General features: G+C 44.7%; 1 protein-coding gene across 3 annotated transcripts; it reads right to left on the bottom strand.

Annotated features, from left to right (window-relative positions):
• Window positions 1-505: 505 nt before the first annotated feature.
• LOC142958445 (uncharacterized) lies at window positions 506-17,602 on the bottom strand. 3 transcript variants are annotated; one of them, XM_076099798.1, is made up of 3 exons: window positions 17,377-17,602; window positions 2,540-4,276; window positions 506-2,265 (listed from the first exon to the last, which is right to left on the bottom strand). In XM_076099798.1, the coding sequence occupies exons 2-3, from the start codon at window positions 4,115-4,117 to the stop codon at window positions 1,792-1,794; spliced, it is 2,052 nt and encodes a 683-aa protein (XP_075955913.1). In that variant the 5' UTR covers window positions 4,118-4,276; window positions 17,377-17,602; the 3' UTR covers window positions 506-1,791. The 3 variants fall into 3 exon arrangements, with proteins under 3 accessions (XP_075955913.1, XP_075955912.1, XP_075955911.1); XM_076099797.1 differs by lacking the exon at window positions 17,377-17,602 and adding an exon at window positions 7,015-7,255; XM_076099796.1 differs by lacking the exon at window positions 17,377-17,602 and having other exon boundaries at window positions 2,540-4,608.
• Window positions 17,603-19,341: the final 1,739 nt, after the last annotated feature.

Genomic DNA, 19,341 nt, shown 5'->3' with positions numbered 1-19,341 from the left:
TTATATTGGAGTATAGTGAGTTAGAATAGTAACATATTTCAACACTTTTCATATCTAAATATCATAATACATCTATTGCTGTTGGGGGGCCTTTTAGTTTCGAGCTCCAGGCAGTTGCTTATCTCGCCCCTTGGCAAAATCTGGCCCTGGTGTTTCCTCCTGTGAACCAGAGTGTATTTCACTGTTGTTTCTCACCGTGAGTAGCCTTTGGTGTGTGACGCAACTCTGTCATGGTAGCTGGATTGCTCAAGAGCAATGGAAGGTTGTTGGTGTTGAGCGGGAAGTTGTTTGTTTGAGCGGTTCTTGAGAATGCTGCAAGCAGCAACACCGCAGGCCAAAGTTTGGCCTGTTCTGAACCGGCATGTTTTCAATGGTATTATTAATTAAACATTGTGCCTGTTTTTTTTTTTTGTCAACCTTATATTCAGCATCTGTATTAGATGATATATTAGGTGTTTAATACTTTACAACACATGCAGGGAATAAATTCACACCTCTAATTAAATCTATAAAGCTTTTTTTCCTTTATTTCTAGCGAACATCATAACAGATTCACAATTTTTAAAAATATACATTTTTGTAGCTATAACATTTAAAAAGAAAAAATCAACAGGTAAGGTTTTCTTTTTGAAAATAAAATACAAAAAAAACTAAAGTGAGATTGTGTGCTGAATCAGAGGAGATACCCGTATCTGAGTTTAAAATACTTTCATCATTTTCCCTGCCTTCAAACAAATACAGTACGTAAAAAATGAGATGGGAACAGAAGCGTGCAGTACACGGGGGTCAAGAGTATTCACAAAGCATCATGTTCCAACGTGTTATTAGCACCATTACTCCTCAGCCATGCTGCACTTTTTTTTACTCTTTCCATCATTCAGTTTTTAATGGAAAAACACCATGAGTGTCGAGGCGATGTGGCACAGACCTGTCTGTGTGGGTGGGATTGTCTGTTACGCAGTTTTCATTAGTGTTCTCCCTTTCTCAGAGATAATGTTAAGAACATATTGGAGGGAAATGCCTTGACGAACAATCAATTGTTTGAAATGACTCCCAGTGATGAGAATTTAAAAAAAAAGGCGAAGAGTTGCTCATACATTCACCTTGCCTGCCTAGGCCGACATGTAGACATCGGCTCAGAAGCAAGAAAATAAAAAAATAAAAATAAATGCATTGCGAAATTGACAGAGAGATTGCATTAAATCTGTTTAGCATATTTACTGTATATAACATCTGTAATGTAATATATATATATATATATATATATATATATATATATATACACTTTTGTTCATATATATCTGCACTTCTTCAATAGCGTTTACTTTCATAACACTGATTGAAAATCGATACCCTGCAGAAACCACTGTCAGTAAGTAGGTGTGTGGGACAACCATTACAAAAACAGAGTGACCACAGACAAGTGCTTGATTGTCTCACTAAATGTCTTCAGTGTGTCAGTAAGGAGCCATCTAGAGATCCTTCAGCTGCTGCTCCTCTCAGAGCTGTTTTAAGTGAGGTTGAGGGAAGGAAAGGAGAGGAAAAGGAAAGGAAAGGAGGATACAAATAGGGTCAGACTAGGATGGACTAGGTTAACATTTCGGGCAGCAGTGTGGACACCCGTAAATTGCGTTTTCTATTGTTTTTTTAAAAATTCCTTCCCTGCAACCCTACCTTGAGGTCTCTCCATTGTTTGTCTTGGTGGGTGCAACAGAGACAAGGAGGGTGTGTATGTGCTTATATGTGTGTGTGTGTGTAAGTATGCATGTAGACGTATGCATTTCCAAGATTCTACTGCCACTTCATTAGCTTGGAGCCATGAGGTAAATCCAGGAGGCTGTTATCAGTTCCAGTTGAGTGAAGGGTATCCGGGGCAGACCAGCGCCGTTTGCGTGGACGCGGCTGCTCCGGGGTGGGAGGCTCTACAGCCGGAGCACGAGGAGGAGCCGGCGCAGTAGGAGCTGGGTGGTGAGGAAGAGGAAGAGGGGGAGGAGGAGGTGGAGGCGGCATCTCCTCCCTGTGCGATCTGCTGGGTTCTCCTGCAGCCTTGGTGGGGAGGAGTTGCGTGCGATGGGCCCTGGAGCCGGAACGCGTGTGTGTCCGGTGGGTTTGGGTCGGGGTGGGGGTGAGAGCCAGGCAGACATCCCCCTCCATGAGCTGGCGGCAGGGCAGGCCATACAGCTGCGTGGTTCTCTGGGGGCAGCAAGAAGACCAGCCTCGGTCCTGCACAAAGAACGGATACTCCACCAAGACCTTCAGTAACTCCTACACAGAACCACAACATTGTTACATACTCAACCAAGAGGTCTCTCATGACTTTCACTTATCATCACCACAATCTGACTTTGGTGGGTAAAAACATGTGTCAAGTATTAATTAATTCCACCTGAGAACACCCACAGCATAAATTGTGACTGATTTGCATTAACACTCATCTTTATCATGCAGTTATTCATTAAATTATGTCTGATTATGCTTTAATGTAGACATCTGCCTCTCAAGTTGTAAGCTGGAGCGAATAACTAGAGAGAAAGCTGACCTGAGTGTTGCGGTCTGTGAGGTGGACCTGCAGATGGCTGAAGCCTTGAGCACTGCTGGGGGAAATCAGCAGCACGGTGCAGGTGCTGAGGTGGAACTCTGGGGAGGTATCTGCGCTCCTCAGGAAGTCCTCGGTCCGCAGCTCCTCTACCCGCTTCAATCGACCGCTGGCCAACTCGATCAGAGAACCCTTGGTGAAGTGAGGTAGGAGCGCGGGGGGAGATGGGTGAAGGGCCGGGGGTGAGGTGTGAAGATGAGAAGGAGATAGCTCCCTCCCTCTGTCTCTTTCTCTGTCCCGTCGCCTCTCGCGCTCACTGTCTCTTTCTTGGTCTTTGTCATATTGTAGGTGCTTCTCTTTGTCTTTAACTCTGAGTTTTTCTCTGTCTCTTTCTTGGTCTCTGTCCCGGTCTCTTTGCGACCTGTCATGGCTGTTGGGTAGACCCAGGGGTGAGTGTGGTGAGTTCCTTAGATTGTGCTGCCTGGGTCCTGGCTCCCTGTGCAGGTTGTACAGAGCTGTTCCTGAGGGGCTGTAGAGCGGGTGGACCTGAGGGCAGGGGTGGCACACCGATCCCAAGGAGTAGTAGATCTGGGCTTCAGCTGATGTAACTCCGAGGGGGTCCAACAGTCCCCCTCGACCTGCCCTGGGGACTGGTCCGAGAGGATGGGGACTGGTGGAGAGTAAGCTGGTCTTAACTATCCCATGCGAATGTCTGTCCTGCAGTGAGGAATGTGGCTCAGGGCCTTCCTGAGCTTGAGAGTCTGGCAAAAATGGCCCTCCTGTATGGACACGGGACGTTAGATCCTCCTGCTGTCTCCGTCCACCGTTGGTATGGGAGCTGTGTGGACTGATGTCCAGCCTGGTTCTGCTGCTATCGTTCCCATAGTCTCCTGTGAGCAGAGGCCTGGAGGTCGAGGCAGTCCTGCTGCCTGGCCCATCCAGGCCGTTGGGCCTCTTGCTCAGGTATCTGTGTCGGGCTTCAACAAAGCTTGGATCTTGAGGGTAGAGAGAGTGGTGGCTATACAAGTAGGATGGGGAGAAGAGAGAGGAGCTGTTGTCCCGCCGGCTGCTGTTAATGTAGGACCATATCTCTCGAGAATCGGCCGGGAAGGGAGTCTTGAAGGAGGAAGCGGAGGAGGAAGATGGGGAAGGTGGCAAGGAGAGGGGCCCTTCCCCTCTAAGCCACCTGGAGTGGTGGGGCAGGGGTGAGGGGAGAGGATCATCTCTCCATGCGGGAGACCCTGAGCCCCTCCTCTCGCCGACCTGCCCTGGGAAAAGGGGGAGAGAGACAGAGGGAGAGTAGCTCAGGTGCCATGGTAGGGGCAGGGGCAGGGGGAGGCCTGGTGCTGGAGCAGGAAGGGGTGGAGGAGTATGTAGGAGATGGGGGTTTGGGTTAATCAGAGCTCGGCCCCTGTCACTGGCCTCCCTGCCTCCCTCCCCTCCTCCTCCGCTGGACCGACTCCGGAGCGGCACGGGGGGTTTAAACTCGTCCAGAGGGATGTGGTGTTCTACCGATCCTTGCCGAGACTCCCTCTTCTTAGGAGGGAGGCACTCTTTGCCGCGGTCGGGGCAGGGATTCATGGGTGGGCTCCAGCGGCACTGGGGGGCCCCCTGTGTGTGGGTGTAGGCTAGGTCACATGGGCCTCACGGGAGAATGAGGGGCGCAGACAGAGGGGAAGGCTGCGACACAGCATCACTGTCAGATCACTGTTGAGTCTGTTGTACTGAAGCACCACTCACCTAGAGAACGGATGAAAGAGGACAGGAACAGAGATGTTAAAAAAAAAAAAAAGGAGGGAGAGGATGGGGACAGAAGAAAGAGAGATTAAGTATGAACATAGAAAAAAGGACAGTCTGTCAGGTCCTGGCATCAGCTGTAGTTAAGACCGTCAATCTGGTCAGACATGCAATAAAACATTCAGCATCAAACAGATGGCGAGAAATCAGCCAGTGACTCCCTCATATAAACTACTTTAAAAAGGTTAGAAACGCTTTGTGATAGCTGCCACTAAGTAGTCATTACCTTTTGTGCACTGCGGTGGGACTGAAACTACCCGACTTACTCGTTTCATTCAAACACATTACTCCCACATGTGGACTAAAAATATATATTGCAGCCAATGAAGTTCAGAGGCAGTGCAGTATGTGTGAGTGTGTGTGTGTGTGTGTAAAAGCATAGACACACACACACACACACATAGAGCGCTCACAGCAGGAGAGTTTTCATCTCTGACTCTCAGGGGATGATTGGAATATGTAGATATGTTTTTGTACCACTTTCATGAACCACCCCCACGACACCCCCGGGTGTTCTCTGTATTCTATACGAGCTTACTACTAGCAGCCCCCACCCCTTCTCTTTCAGACGCGCGCACGGACAGCAGCAGACACACAAATACTCCCTCAGGCGGCTGTACTTACTCCCCCAGTGAAAGGCAAAGCTGGTCACCGCCCACTCAAAAGCTGACAGAGACACTGTTGATATTACCACCAGTTGTTGTGGATACAGGATATGTCTTTGCATATTAATTATGTGTCACAGCAGGGGTGTGTGGAAATGTGTGTGATTGTCTCTGTGTGTGCATGCATGTGTAATTTTCTTCTTTTTTTTTTTTTTCCCCGCGAGAAGTGTGTGAATGTGTTTATTTGTTTAGGTCTCCGTGTGTGTGTGTGTTTGTGTTCGAGTCCTCAAATGTGTCAGGGATTTTGCAGTCTTGTTTCATTCAGTGAGAAGTGCGGGGGAGCTCTACTTATTCTTCTCCAAACGTTTTAAATGAGCTCTTTTGAAGTGATGGCTGCCGCGCCGCCAGCCCAGCTATTCCTTCCCTCCACCACCACCACCACCACCGCCACCACCACCACCGTCGTCGCTGCTCCCGCCACCACCACAACACCACAGCACCATGCTGCCACTCAGCCCCGCACTCACCCGCAAGTCTGTCTCAACAGCCTACCAACTCCCTGCCGTCTCACCATCCGCCACACTGTCTCCATGGCAACTGTGTCCACACACACACACACACACACACACACACACACACACATACGCACGCACACACAGCCACTCTGTTAGAGAGGTTAGATGGGGATACTCCATAGAGAGGCGGGTAAACTGTTGCTCATCAAGTGACTTGGTCCAAAAACAGAATAAGTGTTGGAGTGGAGCAAGCTGTTTGTGCATCTGAGTGGAAAAACTGCAAACTGAGTGGTGAGAGGAGGGGAATTAATTGTCCCAGACACTCGCATGATAGTGTGATGGAGTAGAACGTGGGAAACGCTTGTGACGGACAAAAAAACATGTTGCTGTTATGATGTAAAACCCACATCAAGTCCAATTTAATTGATATTTTTTTGGGCTTGGCTGAAAGACAACATGGCCTTATGTGGGCTGAAAACAACATTTGACCTCTGGGGTTCATGAAAAATTGCTGCTCTCGAGAAAAAAATGCCCGCTGACGGCTTCAACAATCGGAAATCCTTCCTCACGTAACCCCTGCATATTTTTTCCATCATTTTCTTTCGAGAGTAATCTGTTTTTCATCAATTAATTATGATGATTTTATCAATCTATTAAATGTGACAGCCGGTTAATATCGTAGGAGTATAACATCCAAACGTTTATAGAAAACTAAATGGAAAAGAAAAAAATACAAATTAATTATCAAAACTCAATTTGGCCAATTGAATACTTAAAACAATCATACATGTAATAGCTATCTTAAAATATTCCACAGAGTAATCAAAAGGTTTTTATCACAACTCTACTCTGCTTTGGCTGCACAAGAATAGAATCCAGATTTCCCTACAACAAAAATCTAGTTTCAGTATTCGTCCTCAAATGACTCCGACACCCTTGTTTTCGACAGCCTGTCAAAAAAGACCTAATATGAACTCGCCAAAAAAAGTAGAAGAAAACAAAGAACATAATTGTGCATGTGGAGGAGTTTGCAGAGAAGTGTCTTCGAACAGAATACTCCTACACTTTGCAGACATGCACGCAGAGCTGGAGTGTAGCTGGAGCAATAGTGCATTTAAACATATAAAATCATACAGATCTCAGGCATGATTATATTACACTCTCTTTCCAAGGTAATACAATTATAATATAAATGCAATATGTCTTTTAAATTACTTCAATTTTTTTAAGCTTCAAACCGCAATTATAAAGTGAAATGCTCACATTCTTCAACTTTCTCTCATGTAATTGTCAATTTTGACACCGCTCCACCTCATCCCGCCTTTTCTCTAGTTGCATTTCTCAGGAACTGTCAAATGCACTATATACTCATGACTGCAAACCTCAAAAAAGCGGAACTACAGAATATCAAACAAAAACATCAACTGATAGTTTAGAGATGCTGTTTGCAAAAGAAAAGCAGCAAATTACCGCTCCTTTAATCCGAAAGAGCAGTTAGAGAATGTGGGAGCAGGTTGATGGAGTTTCTACAGCACTTGCTGGGATGGGATGCGAGACTGACCTGAGTGCGAGCTGAGCAGACGTCCCAGTCTTGGCAGTCATTCATATTCCAGTCCTCCCAGAGGGTCAACCCACTCCTCAGCTCCCCACTGTGCTACACTGCTCCTCAGCAGCACTGCCACAAGTTCCAACACCCGCAGATATCTGCAGCCTCCAGCTACACGCTGCCTCTGATCTCTGCATGCATGAAATAACACCAGCGAGCCCAACAAACTGAGGGAAAGAACTGCGAGCCTGATATCCGTCGCTCTCTCTCTGTTGTGTATGTGACTGTGTGCGTGTCAAGTGTGTGTGTATGTAACTGTGTGTGTGTGTGTGTGCAAAGGGCTGAGGAAATGAGTAATATCTAGCAGTGAGAAACATGTCTGCTATGCAGAGCCACACAGGCAGACCAGTTGCTGCTGCCGCCCACTTGCTTTAATCACTGTGAGGGATACAAACATGCACACACACACTCAAACACACACACACACACATATACACACATTCACACACAGACGTACACATACAAACAGTCAAGGATGCAGCACGTACAGATTATATACTGGGTGGTATATGTTGACTATATGCCCCCTTTGTACTGTCTGAAAGGTATGCTTTCCACTGAAGTTTCACCGGTTGAATGACTCTTTTTATTTAACATAAAAAAGTAATTAACAAATAAATTGAATCAATCATAAAATCGTTAATCTATATTTGTGAAAGACATGTTGGCACATAAAAGAGATGGAGTGATTGGGGGGAGGCAGAGAGACAGTTGTTGAGAGACAGGGAGGGACATGGTAGGAGGCTCATCATCCTACACACACTCTCAGACTTCGGCTGCCTCTGACTCAAAACCAAACCTCACATCCATCAAGCACACACACACACACACACACACACACACACACACACACACACACGCATATATATATACACACAATACTTGTTCTTTTTGTTTATCTGTAGTTTTCGTCTGAATTTGTGTCCTTTGTTCTCATCAAAGCACTTTGTGACGAACCTGTTGTTAAAAGAGCTTTTATGAATAAATTAGATTTCACTTCATATTCACGCACACACACAGAAACACACACACATTGACACAGGCTCATACGCTAACAGGAGCGCCGCAGGAGTGCTCTGAATGATTTGCCTCAGCGATTCAGTCGGTGCGAGTGAAGTGCGTCGGTATGGCTTATTAGGGCTGAATTGGTGACAGCGGAGCTCATTCACGGCAAGAAATCAGAAGCCTGTCAGTATAGAAAGCTACAAAATGATAAACGGGCACAAGGTTGAAAATGCAACTCTATTACCCCGTCGGCAAAGACACGAGGCCAAACATCGGTTCAGACACGCTTATGTTAATTATTGCTGCAGAAATGCAATAAAGGAAAGAAAAGGTAAATTGGAGTACGGGGAGAAATAGGATTTAATGAAGCAATCAAATCATTACTGGTAGTGAATTGTGAGGAACAATATATATATTTTTTCTATGAGCAGTTCAGGCAACCCAACCTTGCAAAGACAGAGCAGAGTGCAGACTCGTATCCAACAAGGTTTTGGAGCTGGAGGTTAACCTTGTCTAACTTCTCAACCTCAACAGAGTGGAAAGCTAATCAGATTTGGAAGTGTGTGCAGACACATCAGCTTGAAGGCCACACTGAAACGTTCTCGGTGAGGTGGCAATTGCCAAGAAAGTCTCCTCTGACATTTAGGAGAAGATTACTTTTTTTTATTTGAAGCGAATGCTGTTTGAAAATTATGTGCGCTGAGGTTGTGTGGGCACAAGCGCTGTCTGCTCTGGCATTTGCTGTTTTTGAGTGGGTTTATTGCAAGTATCACAATTAAAAGAGTATACTGATTTATTTTTTTTTGTGTGAGTTTTGGAGTGTTTTGGATTTAGATTAAATCGTATTGTGAGATTTTGCTTCCAATAGTCAAGGGCCACATTGTGATGCTTAATATTTGTTAATGTCTTAACAAAAGTAAGAACAATGTTAATTGTTAGGCTACAAATAAATTAGGACAAAAATCTTAAAGATATCAAGAAAAAGAAAATCTGTACATAAATGCATTTATTTATGAGCAATAAAAAGGAACAAAAGGCCAAGAATTCAATATTTTTTACTTACAGTTTACAAACAGGAAATTGTTTCTGTTACTGTAATTATAATTTGTTTAAGATTTACAAACGTTAATAACTAATTTGAAAGTTGACATTATTTAAGAATAAAGCTGCCACTATAAAAAGTGAGTATTTAAAACCCATTACTCTTCAGGTGACAGAGTTGGATTTTCAAATGAAAGTGTCCAACACACGATCATACAAGATAACAAATATAACATTTTATAATCAATATTTTAAAAGTCATGGTTGGTGAGAAATCATACTTTGTATATTAAAATACAAGGTACTGAAATAGGAAATAATAAAATGTAGTAAAGCAAATAAACGAATCAGCCTTTCGTGCTAATAACAATAATTCTACATAAATCATATCAGCGTTCAATATAAATTTCGACTTAATAGTCCAGTCATAAAGAAAGAGGAGGAAATAGAGCAAGAACCGGGTTCATCAAAGTTTGTTTACTGCTATAAAGAGATATAGAAATGACTGTTGTGCTCTACTTATGCATGCACACTTTGATATTTAGCATATTGAACACACACACAGATCAACACCAGCAAAAAAATCAACACCAGCAAATACACAGTGGAGTCCCACTATGCTGTCAATCATTTATGTGCACCACTGAGACTTTTCCTCTCTCTCTCTCTCTCTCTCTCTCTCTCTCTCTCTCTCTCTCTCTCTCTCTCTCGCTTTCACAAACACACACACACACACACACACACACACACACACACACACACACACACAGACAGGGTCGGGCCTAGACAAGAAAGGTCAGATGAGTCACCCAGCAAACCAAAGTGGTGGAAGTGTCAAGTAGCAGAAGGGGTCAAAGTAGACTTCTACAGGTTTGACTTGACATCGTCTCCTCAGCAGATTTTATTGAACATGGGAAACGTTTAACGGTTTTAGCTTCTGCTCCTTTTTTCTTTTTTTTTAAACAACATTTTGCCTCTTCTTTTTTCCCCTTCCTAGTGCGTAGCCTCGTATGGGGTCTGATCACGTTTCAGGCTGAGCGGGGGATCTATGATCGACGTCTGATGCAGCAGAAATTTGTTGCTGAATGTAACGGATCTGAAGAGAGGGGAGAGGAGGGGGGTGGGGTTGGTAGAGGACACAGATAGACAGATAGATAGTTGGAGGGGGGGGGGGGGGGGGGGGGAGTACTACTAGCCGTGTGTAGTGGCTTACTCCACAAGGAGCAGGGCTAAGCTGATAAAGGGACAGGGTGATACGGGCAATAGCTTATTGGGCAGAAGGCCAGGTCAGCCTTCAGGGCGCTGGCCCATTCTTCAACAGGATGAGCCAGCAGCCCGGCACGCAAAGACCCAATTTAAGAGTGACTCTTTCTGGATGTGTGCTCAGTCATGAAAAGACTAGCACACTTTTTGCCTTTTGATGAAGGATATAAGATCAACAGTGGTGTGCCATCAGTGCAGCAAAGATTATACAGAACAGACCGCCTTCTTGTTGTAAACAGAGGACGCTAAACATTGCAGAGCTGATTGGAGGAGAGTAGTACAGCGTGAGTGATGCAGACGAGAGGATGACGGCTGTAATGTATTGCTGGGTTAATCCCCGTGAATCCCAACTGGTACGGCCTAAGGAAGGCTTAGTATAGTTCTGGGAGGAAATCCCCCTGTGAAGTGGTACAGGCCATTAGTCCCTTGGGTATAAATAGTGCAGCTATGGCTCCTTAAGCTGGCTTTTACGCAATATCAGTTAAAAATATGACTTGACTAATTACATGCAGGTCAGCCAGTCAGCAGAAGCAAAGAAAAAAAATCTCCTCCTCTTCCTCTGACCAGACTGCTGCAGAGTCTCTCTTCTTCTACACACGTGCATGCACTGCACATGCGAGTGTGCACGCAGAGGTCAGCAGGGAGCAAGTGGAAACGGTTAACAGGTATTCTGCAAACCTTGTGGGTAACATTTACTAAGGCGGGTTGCTTGTCGTTGTCATTCATTGACATTTAGGTGTCTACTGATGAGGAGTTTCATTTTTGCACTTTTCCACTGCCTCAATCTCTTCTGCGGCATTTGCACCAGCTGCATCTTCAACCACAAAGAGATGACTTGGGTTTCATTTCGTAGGCTTCATAAGCATCACAAAGTAAAAAAAAAAAAAACATAAACATGACACAAACATCACAAACAAGAGTGCCACTATTGGTTAGGCGACAGCAATTCTTACGCAACTGTAGTGATGTCACATTCTGCTGATGCACAGTCATGCTTTTGTGTTTCCAACCTTGCAGCTCACTAGTTTTGTCCGAACTAGTTTCCCCTGCTTTTTAACGCGCTCGTCCCACAGGTGACAGTCCCTCTCGCTAGCTTGTGACATGATTAGGACAAACTCCTAGCGCTTGATGCGAGTGGTACTCTCACGCTATGAGATCAGTGGCTTACAATTGGGGGGAGAGAGAGAGAGAGAGAGTGTGAGACAAAGTCTGATGGGGGTGGAAACAGCTCGAAAAGAGCGAGAACAAGTGTGTGTTTGTGTGCGTGTGTGTGAAAGAAAAGAGGAGGGGGGGGGATTACTTTTCATTACAAAGATTTGTTGTTTTTGGCACTGTCCCCATGGCGACCGACAGTCAAACTGGGTTTTCTGTTAGTTCTCTAGTTTAGCAGCAAAATGTCAGCGAGCTGTATTCATACACGGTGATGACTTCTCCACTGAGAGAGCATGGCCGGGTCTCTCCTCTGAAGCTCAAGTGCCATTCATTTGCAGCGAGACTGTCTAGACTGGCTTCACAGATGCTGTCTGGATTACATTTAGCACTGCCGAACATTCAAGGCAACATTGCTATACACTGCCATTATTGCTATTGCTCTGCAACCCCTCCCACATCAGATCCGCTGGCCAGCCACACACTTGTTTACTCAACGCGCGGCTTGTGCTGTTTGTTACAGAGGGTGCTGCAAACGATATTGAAATAGGAATGAGTGGGCTTAATGCTTGTTTTTAAAATGAAAATAGGGAGAGTCCCACTTGAGAGAGAACCTTTGTCACGCAGCTATTTATTAATCTCTGCTCATACCAACAGAAAAAAAAAAGTTGAATTAAATTAGAGGAAGATGTTTTGCTGAGTGGTTTTTATGTTGCGAAGGTTTAAAAAAAAAGTGAATAGAGAAGCAAGGGCAGGGAAGGCAATACTTCGACTTCAGGACACTATTGATGCTATAGGCTACAGGATGTCTCAGATGTTACACTTTCTGTACAGCGATACCAAAACCGATACAGTGCAATGTGTTGCGTTTGTGCACGCTGGGTCTGTCTGTACGAGGGAGCAGATCTACTGATCCACTGGGCTCCGGCAGGCGGAGAGGCTGAACAAAACTGTGGGTGTTAAGTGGTGGGTGGCGGGGTTGAAAGGTCGTTGACTCCTATCGTTGATGAAGTGTGGAGGAGGAGGAGAACACACTGCCTGATCATAGGCAAGGGTTGGCAGGTCAGGGCCAAATAAAACGGTCCGTGCGAAAGATAAAAACTTTGATAACTGACAGATTGCACTATGCACACACACACAGCGTACACATATCTTCACAAAGTACTTCACACGTATCTGCGTCTGAGCGTAAATGCATCATATGAAATGCCACTTCCTGCACCTCCCTCTCGTGGGACACCCCCACTGACAGGTGTGTCTGTCACCTTAAAGTAGTCTGGCACGGTGTCAACTGTATTCAAACACCTGCCTCTGTTTTGGATTATTCATCACACTCCTGGCTCCTCGGCTGAGCTCCCGAGCCAATTCTCATACCCTTCAACTGTGAGAGTGCTGATCTGGGAACAGTTGGTATGGAGGTCCTCCTTGACTCATGAGCAAGTACCATCAAAGAGATTTGTGCAAAACAATTAGACTGACTACAAGAAGGAGACGTAGACGTCTCGATGTCACCCGTTTGTGGACTGCCGTTTTGAAGCCTCGACTTCGGCATTTTGGCCGACGCCATCGTGGTTTTTTGCAACCAGTGAACAGAATTGACCATATTTAGACTACGGAGTGACGTAGAGACGCCGTATACGGCTCTGGCAGCGACCTGTCATTCACAAGGTAGCCCCGCCCTAAAACATACCCTGTTTTATGGTCTATTTGACTCTAAATCATTTACTAAATGAACATCATGCTGTATAGAAGAAGACTTGAAACTAGCGATTGAGACCATGAACTCATGTTTACAATGTTTACTGAGGTAATAAATCAAGTGAGAAGTAGAGTCATCAGGTTCACTTTTCAGAACCGAGGGTTGCCGTCTGGCAATACCATCGTGTTGCTATACAGTTTCCTAAATAACTTGCAGTACGCCGAGTTAATTGTGACTATGGAGCCATGTATGCGTCTGTTGACACACGGCAGCTATATTACATATTGCTTGATTTGTCAGTTCACATTAGTAATTCAAAAACTATGTGAGCTGCACTTTTCATTTTAATTAAATGAAGTACAATACGAGCTTGTGTTAGGGCGGCACAATTTCCAGAAATGTTGCCGAACTTGACTCCCTCTCCGTCGTACGAGAGGATGACGCGCAAGACATGTTACGTGTTGTTTTGCCCTTACTGCAGGTGTGACTTTGTGTAACAGTGAGAGTGATTATCCATCACGCATCCTGCAATGACCCCTGCGAGCGGGAATAGGAAGAGGGTGATACTGAATATGAAAACACAAGTAAGGTTACGCGGGGTCATGAAGCCTCAAACAGGTTTAAAAGGGGTGGAAGACGGGAATTTTCGTAAATCATACGGCCCTAAAAACACATGCACAGATCCATGTGATCATGCAAATGTGGAGTCTCTGCGTGAATGTACCCTTCACTCTCGAAGTTTTCCCTCTCTGTCTTTCACTTTCAGTCCCCCCCCCCCCCCCCCCCCCCACCCACCCACTCTCTGTCTTTCCCTTTCACTCAACTGGCTGGCTTTTTGAGAGCACACACTCAACGTGGGTGAGAGTGCTAGAGTATATGACTGTCGACACAAGGTGCAGTGTGTGTGTGTGTGTGTGTGTGTGTGTGTGTGTGTGTGTGGTGCTGTAGGTGGAGAGGCACAGCAGGGCGTAAAGGAGCACTGTGATAATGACAGACCATGCGTTATATAACATGCAGATTGCATAAGGAGAAGATTATTTTAGGTCCAGATATTGAGGATGTATAAGTTATTTCTTTTTTTTTGTTACGTGGGTGTGTACAGCACTATGTGCACCTCTAAGTGCAAGGATGTGTATTTGTGTGAAAATGTTCTGAAATGTGCTTTTTTTTTTTTTTATGGTGTCTTTCGAGGAGTGTGTGGGTGTAAGTAAACTAAGTGTATTATGTGTTTGTAAGATGGGGGCATGAATGTTTTCAGATTTCTTTCATAGCTATCTGCATATCAAAACAAGTATGTGGGAATGTTGGCACATTTGTGCACAGTGTGCATAAGGGTGTCTTTATTGCGAGCTCCCACTCATTATCACTTTTAGACTTCAGAGAGATTCACTTTAAAGAGACTGATTCTCCTTGTCGGGCGCAAACCTTGTAACTTCCAGATTTAATGATTTTCGTGTTTGAGCTTGCGTTGAAAAAAAGAATAATTTAAAAAACAAGCTCCTCTATGGGCTGAACAAGTTTTGTGGATCTCTCTCAGGCACAAGTAGGAGTATAGGCAGTCTACCGGTTTCATCACAAGTTTCATGTTTGGCTATGATTTGGCAACACCGTCCTCACAGTCATAAACACACATTTTGGTTTGGCAAACACACCAGAGCGAGATACGACACCTGATGAACTACGTCACCTCCGCGCAGGTTCTACTGTCTATGGTTACGTACAGGCAACCTCCGTTTCCGTGTCACGGACTCTCCTGCTTTTCATTTTGCTTATTTGCTTGCTTTATTTTTGGCTGAGAAAAAAATAGGCTAATACGTCCACGCCGAATCTCTAGATGAACCCATGTGGCCCATGTGTCTTTTGTACACTACCGTCCCAACAGCGTCTACTCCGCACACTCTACATGTAAAAGATTATGTCAGCTTTCGGTTTCTTCAGAGATGTAAAAAAAAATTAATTAAATACAATATTTATTTTATGTAATATTCCCATTTTGGATGTGTTGAAAATAGGGGGGGGGGATAAATAATAAAACAACAGTAAATATGTGTACAAAAACCCTTATTTTCAGCCCCTTAATATTCTTTATGGCTCAGCAATACACTCACAACTCAAAACAACAGCATGGCTTTTGCGTTTAAATCTGAATGAATCATATCACATTTATATTATGGGGCAGGCTACTCCTCCCAAAACATATGTAGGACTAAACCTCATTTTCTATTGTTATTTAGACCAAATAAACACATCAGTTTCTTCAGATATCTTTCCTTACATTGCCATTAAAAGAGTGTAAAGAGATTCATGTTTTGTATCTTTTAATTTCGTAATACCGTGATGTAATACCGTCAACGAAAAAAAAAAAATAGAATAAATAACCCCAGTGATATACATTTCGGGTCACAACCGTCACAAGGTTATGGTCGTACAGGGTGTGTTGTGTGGAGTCACAGAAGTGAGGCAGAGCAGATAGTCTCCGTGTGCCACTGCCTTCTCTTTGCGCCTCGCTCCATGCATGAGTGTGCCCCTGTAAAAATAGACCTCTTAAAGGGCCAGCAGCTACTCAACCTTCTCCCACAAGCCTGTTCTGCTCTTCAGGGTGACAGTACTCTAAGAAACATGGGATGGGAGAACATGCTGTATTTTCTCATTCAGCCCACAGAGACGAGTTGTATTTCTGTTTCCCACGAGATACAGAAAAATACCCACATTCAGTATTTTCTTTATGCTCACCGTTCATGAGGGAATTCTCTGCTACAATACCAGAGCCCTAAAGCAAAGCTCCAGGTCTATATAAGTAAGTTACTATAATACACATATTAAACTCTATTCAAGATCTGGGTTTTGAAGCCACCTGACTACAGCTAGGAGCCCCACCTTGGCACAAATTCTCACTGTTACACCACAGAGTGTTTGCTCCAAATCGGGTAGAAATTGCTCCTTTGCATATGAGTCACACTTTGCAATTGTGCACTCAAAAGGAGCATTTCTTGAAGCAATCTCTCTAAGTGACATAGGACTTCCTGTACACATCCGAGGCTCGTCGTCGTAATTGCGATAAGTGAATTAAGTCTATAGCTGGGAACTCTTTGAACCTGTGAAGTGTTCCTATATGCAGCATATGGGGGTATCACTGCAGCAGAAGGACAGCGGCTGCTGTAGCAGAAATAGACATACAGAAATCATAATCGTGCGCACCGGCGTAGTATTTCTCCTGCGAGGATGGCGAGAAAAACGAGGAGGGCTTCGAGCGGAGTCGGTAATAGAACCACAAGCGATGCAGGAAAAACAAGACAAATTCGTCCGCTGACCATGTGGTGTGAAGTTGTGATTACAAATTATAAGTACATCTCCTCTCATGTATCTTGTACACTGGTTGAATAAGAAGTTACAGTAGATATTACAGATGCCTGATGCACACCTGCACATCCTCTATTTTCATTGCACGAGACTTGCCCCCAACATCTGCACCTCCTATGTTCTCTCTCCTCCTCCCTCATTTCCCACCTCTTTCCAAATTCCCCCCCGCTGCTCGACTAACCCCACCCTCACCAATCTCATATCTGTTCCTCCCAGTTTAAGCGGGCTCCTCCAGGGCCCCTGGCTATCTCTGGACCAGGGCTATTTAAGCCCACTGCTCTAATTCTGAAAGTCCTGATCTGCCGTCATGCTGAGTGATGAACCTCCACCTTTCTCTTTCTCTCTCTCTCTCTCTCTCTCTCTCTCTCTCTCCCTTTCTCTATGTCTGTCTTAGTCTTCCTCACACACTCCTTGACTGTGGATCTGTCACACTCTCCCTCTTGTTCACACTCTCTCTGTTATGCCCTTCCACACGCACAAACACTCCCACACACAGGTGCCGATTTACATGAGGGTATACGCTCATTCACACACACACACACACACACACACACACACACACGCACACACACATTTTAGGCATATTCTTTCTCCCTGTAATCAACCCAGCTCACTCTCGACATGACCTGATGACAGACACTCCTGAACCTGTTTCCTCAGAGCATTTAAACACACACAGCTTAGTGTGTTTATCCCTTCATTCAAAGTTGCTAACACACCTGCGCTCCCTCTCTCCCACACACTCACACACACACACACACACACACACACTCAGAGGAGGAAGCGGTGTGGTCACATACCTCGCCGGGTGCCTTCGCGTAGCAGGTAGCAGAGAGTTTACTCATTGGACCAGTAAGCAGCAGGCACGTAGGAATATCCAGTTTTGAGTCTGCAAGCCTCTTCTTCCTCTCTACTGCTCAGCCTCCCCTTCCTTCATCCTATTCCTGCCTCTCCTCCTTCTCACTCTCTAAACGCCTCTTTGCTCTCTCTCTCTCTCTCCCTCTATCTCCCCGCGAGTGCGCTCTCTTTCTCTCTCTCCCCAGCTCGCATGATCTCTCCAACCCCCTCCCTCCCTCCTCCTCTCTTGCCGTCGCTCTAACTGACACACACACACACACCTTCTATCTCACCCCTTACAACTTCAATCTACACTCATCCCTCTGAGTAAGTCTCTCTGACACACGGTGACACTTGATAACTTTTTTCCTTTCCCCTACCTAATATGCTCCCTCCGTCCCTCCCTCCCTCCCTCCCTCCCTTCCTCTCTCTCTCCCTCCCTGGGAGTGTATAATTAGACAGAGCTCAGTGGTAATACAGTCAGGCTCATTGTGGGAGCCTTAGCATTGCTGCTCATGTTTGGCTGATAGCCCAGCGGCTTCACTCATTAACCTCCCTCGAGCTGCAGAATGGGCCAGCCCACGGGCTCGTGCTATTTGCTGCAGCACCTCAGCCTCTTAGCCTGTCGGCCAATCGCAGCCCACGCGGATGATGGGGGGGGGGGATAAAAGGTGTGTAGGTGAGGGAGCTAAACATAATCACTAAGCATTGACATGTTGCTGCAAGTGAAGTGCAACACCAGCTGGTCAAATCTTGACACATCAAGGATTTAGTTCGCAGTCATAAGGAGTCACTTCTCTTTTAGCTTTAATCACTTGGTCATGATCTGCGTGCAGTGGCATCATGTGCTTTTCTTTCAAGCGTGAAACCACAAAAGACCACTCGCACATCTTATTGTGAAACCACTGCGAGGTATGGGAATGTCCTGTGTGTGTGTGTGTGGGTGTAGCAATAAGTCATATGCTCTCTTCACTGTACTGCCTCAGTGCATGACAAATGACCTGGCGTTACTCTTTGAACAATTAAACCTTTCTATTAGATTAGTTTATGTTCATTAGAGTTAATTTATATCCAGTCTTGTCTGAACTCGCCTGCTCTGTGATATTATTGATTTCACAATTGTCTAACTCGCTGACAAATATTTTCTTTTTGACGCCACACCTGGGCGAGTGCTTTCGCTATCGTTTTACCTTCATCATCGTTGGGCAAAATATTTGACTCAGGTCCAGGAGCTGGAAGCGTCAGGAGAGGCCGGGCCATGAGCAGCTTTCAAGGCTGGGATCTCTTTACAGGTCAAAGTCAAAAGGAAGTTAGAATCTGTGACCTGCAGTGAAGTGTGACTCTTTGTTTGCCTGTGATCGCAGTCCTCCCTGCTGGATTGAGCAATTATCCTTTTTTTATTTCTTACTTTTATAATTGTTCTGTTTCGTTTTTTTCTGTGGCAATTGTAACCTGGAAAATAAATAAATAAATACAAGTGGTCTTAACTACTTTATGTATGTCTACTTAAAAATTATAAATTAAAGTTACGGTGAAGAACTTTCAACTGGTTATCAAACAGAAAGTGCTCACACTCTGTTTAAACACTAAGGAAAATACAGTACTTTGATTAAAACAATTGTTGTGTAAATACGAAAAAGTTCCATCCAGTAACATGGTTCAAAATATCTAATATCTCATATTTCTATTACTGTATTTCATTATGTTTTTTGTACTTTGACAGGCATCTTGAGGTTCAGTTGGGTAACTTTTAAAATAAAGATAGCTAGATATTCACACAAGTGTCAAAGCCATCATGGCAGCTTCATGAATGCCTCATAACCTGCATAGATCATATCGTCTTTTAATCAGCCTTGTAACAGTCATAGCTATAAGCTATTCGATCTTTAGACTTTGAGTCATCTCAAGAATCATTTTTGTTCTGTCAG

Source organism: Anarhichas minor, unplaced genomic scaffold, assembly GCF_050575085.1.
Source record: "Anarhichas minor isolate MPS153535 unplaced genomic scaffold, ASM5057508v1 ptg000003l, whole genome shotgun sequence".
Lineage (NCBI taxonomy): Eukaryota > Metazoa > Chordata > Actinopteri > Perciformes > Anarhichadidae > Anarhichas > Anarhichas minor.
This window is presented reverse-complemented; position numbering and strand designations above follow the sequence as displayed.

Coding starts and splice junctions, on each gene's coding strand:
- LOC142958445 (XM_076099798.1), bottom strand. CDS start 4,117: ATGAATCCCTGCCCCGACCGCGGCAAAGAGTGCCTCCCTCCTAAGAAG. Junction 2,266..2,539: donor TCACAGACCGCAACACTCAG/GTCAGCTTTCTC, acceptor GGTTCTGTGTAG/GAGTTACTGAAGGTCTTGGT.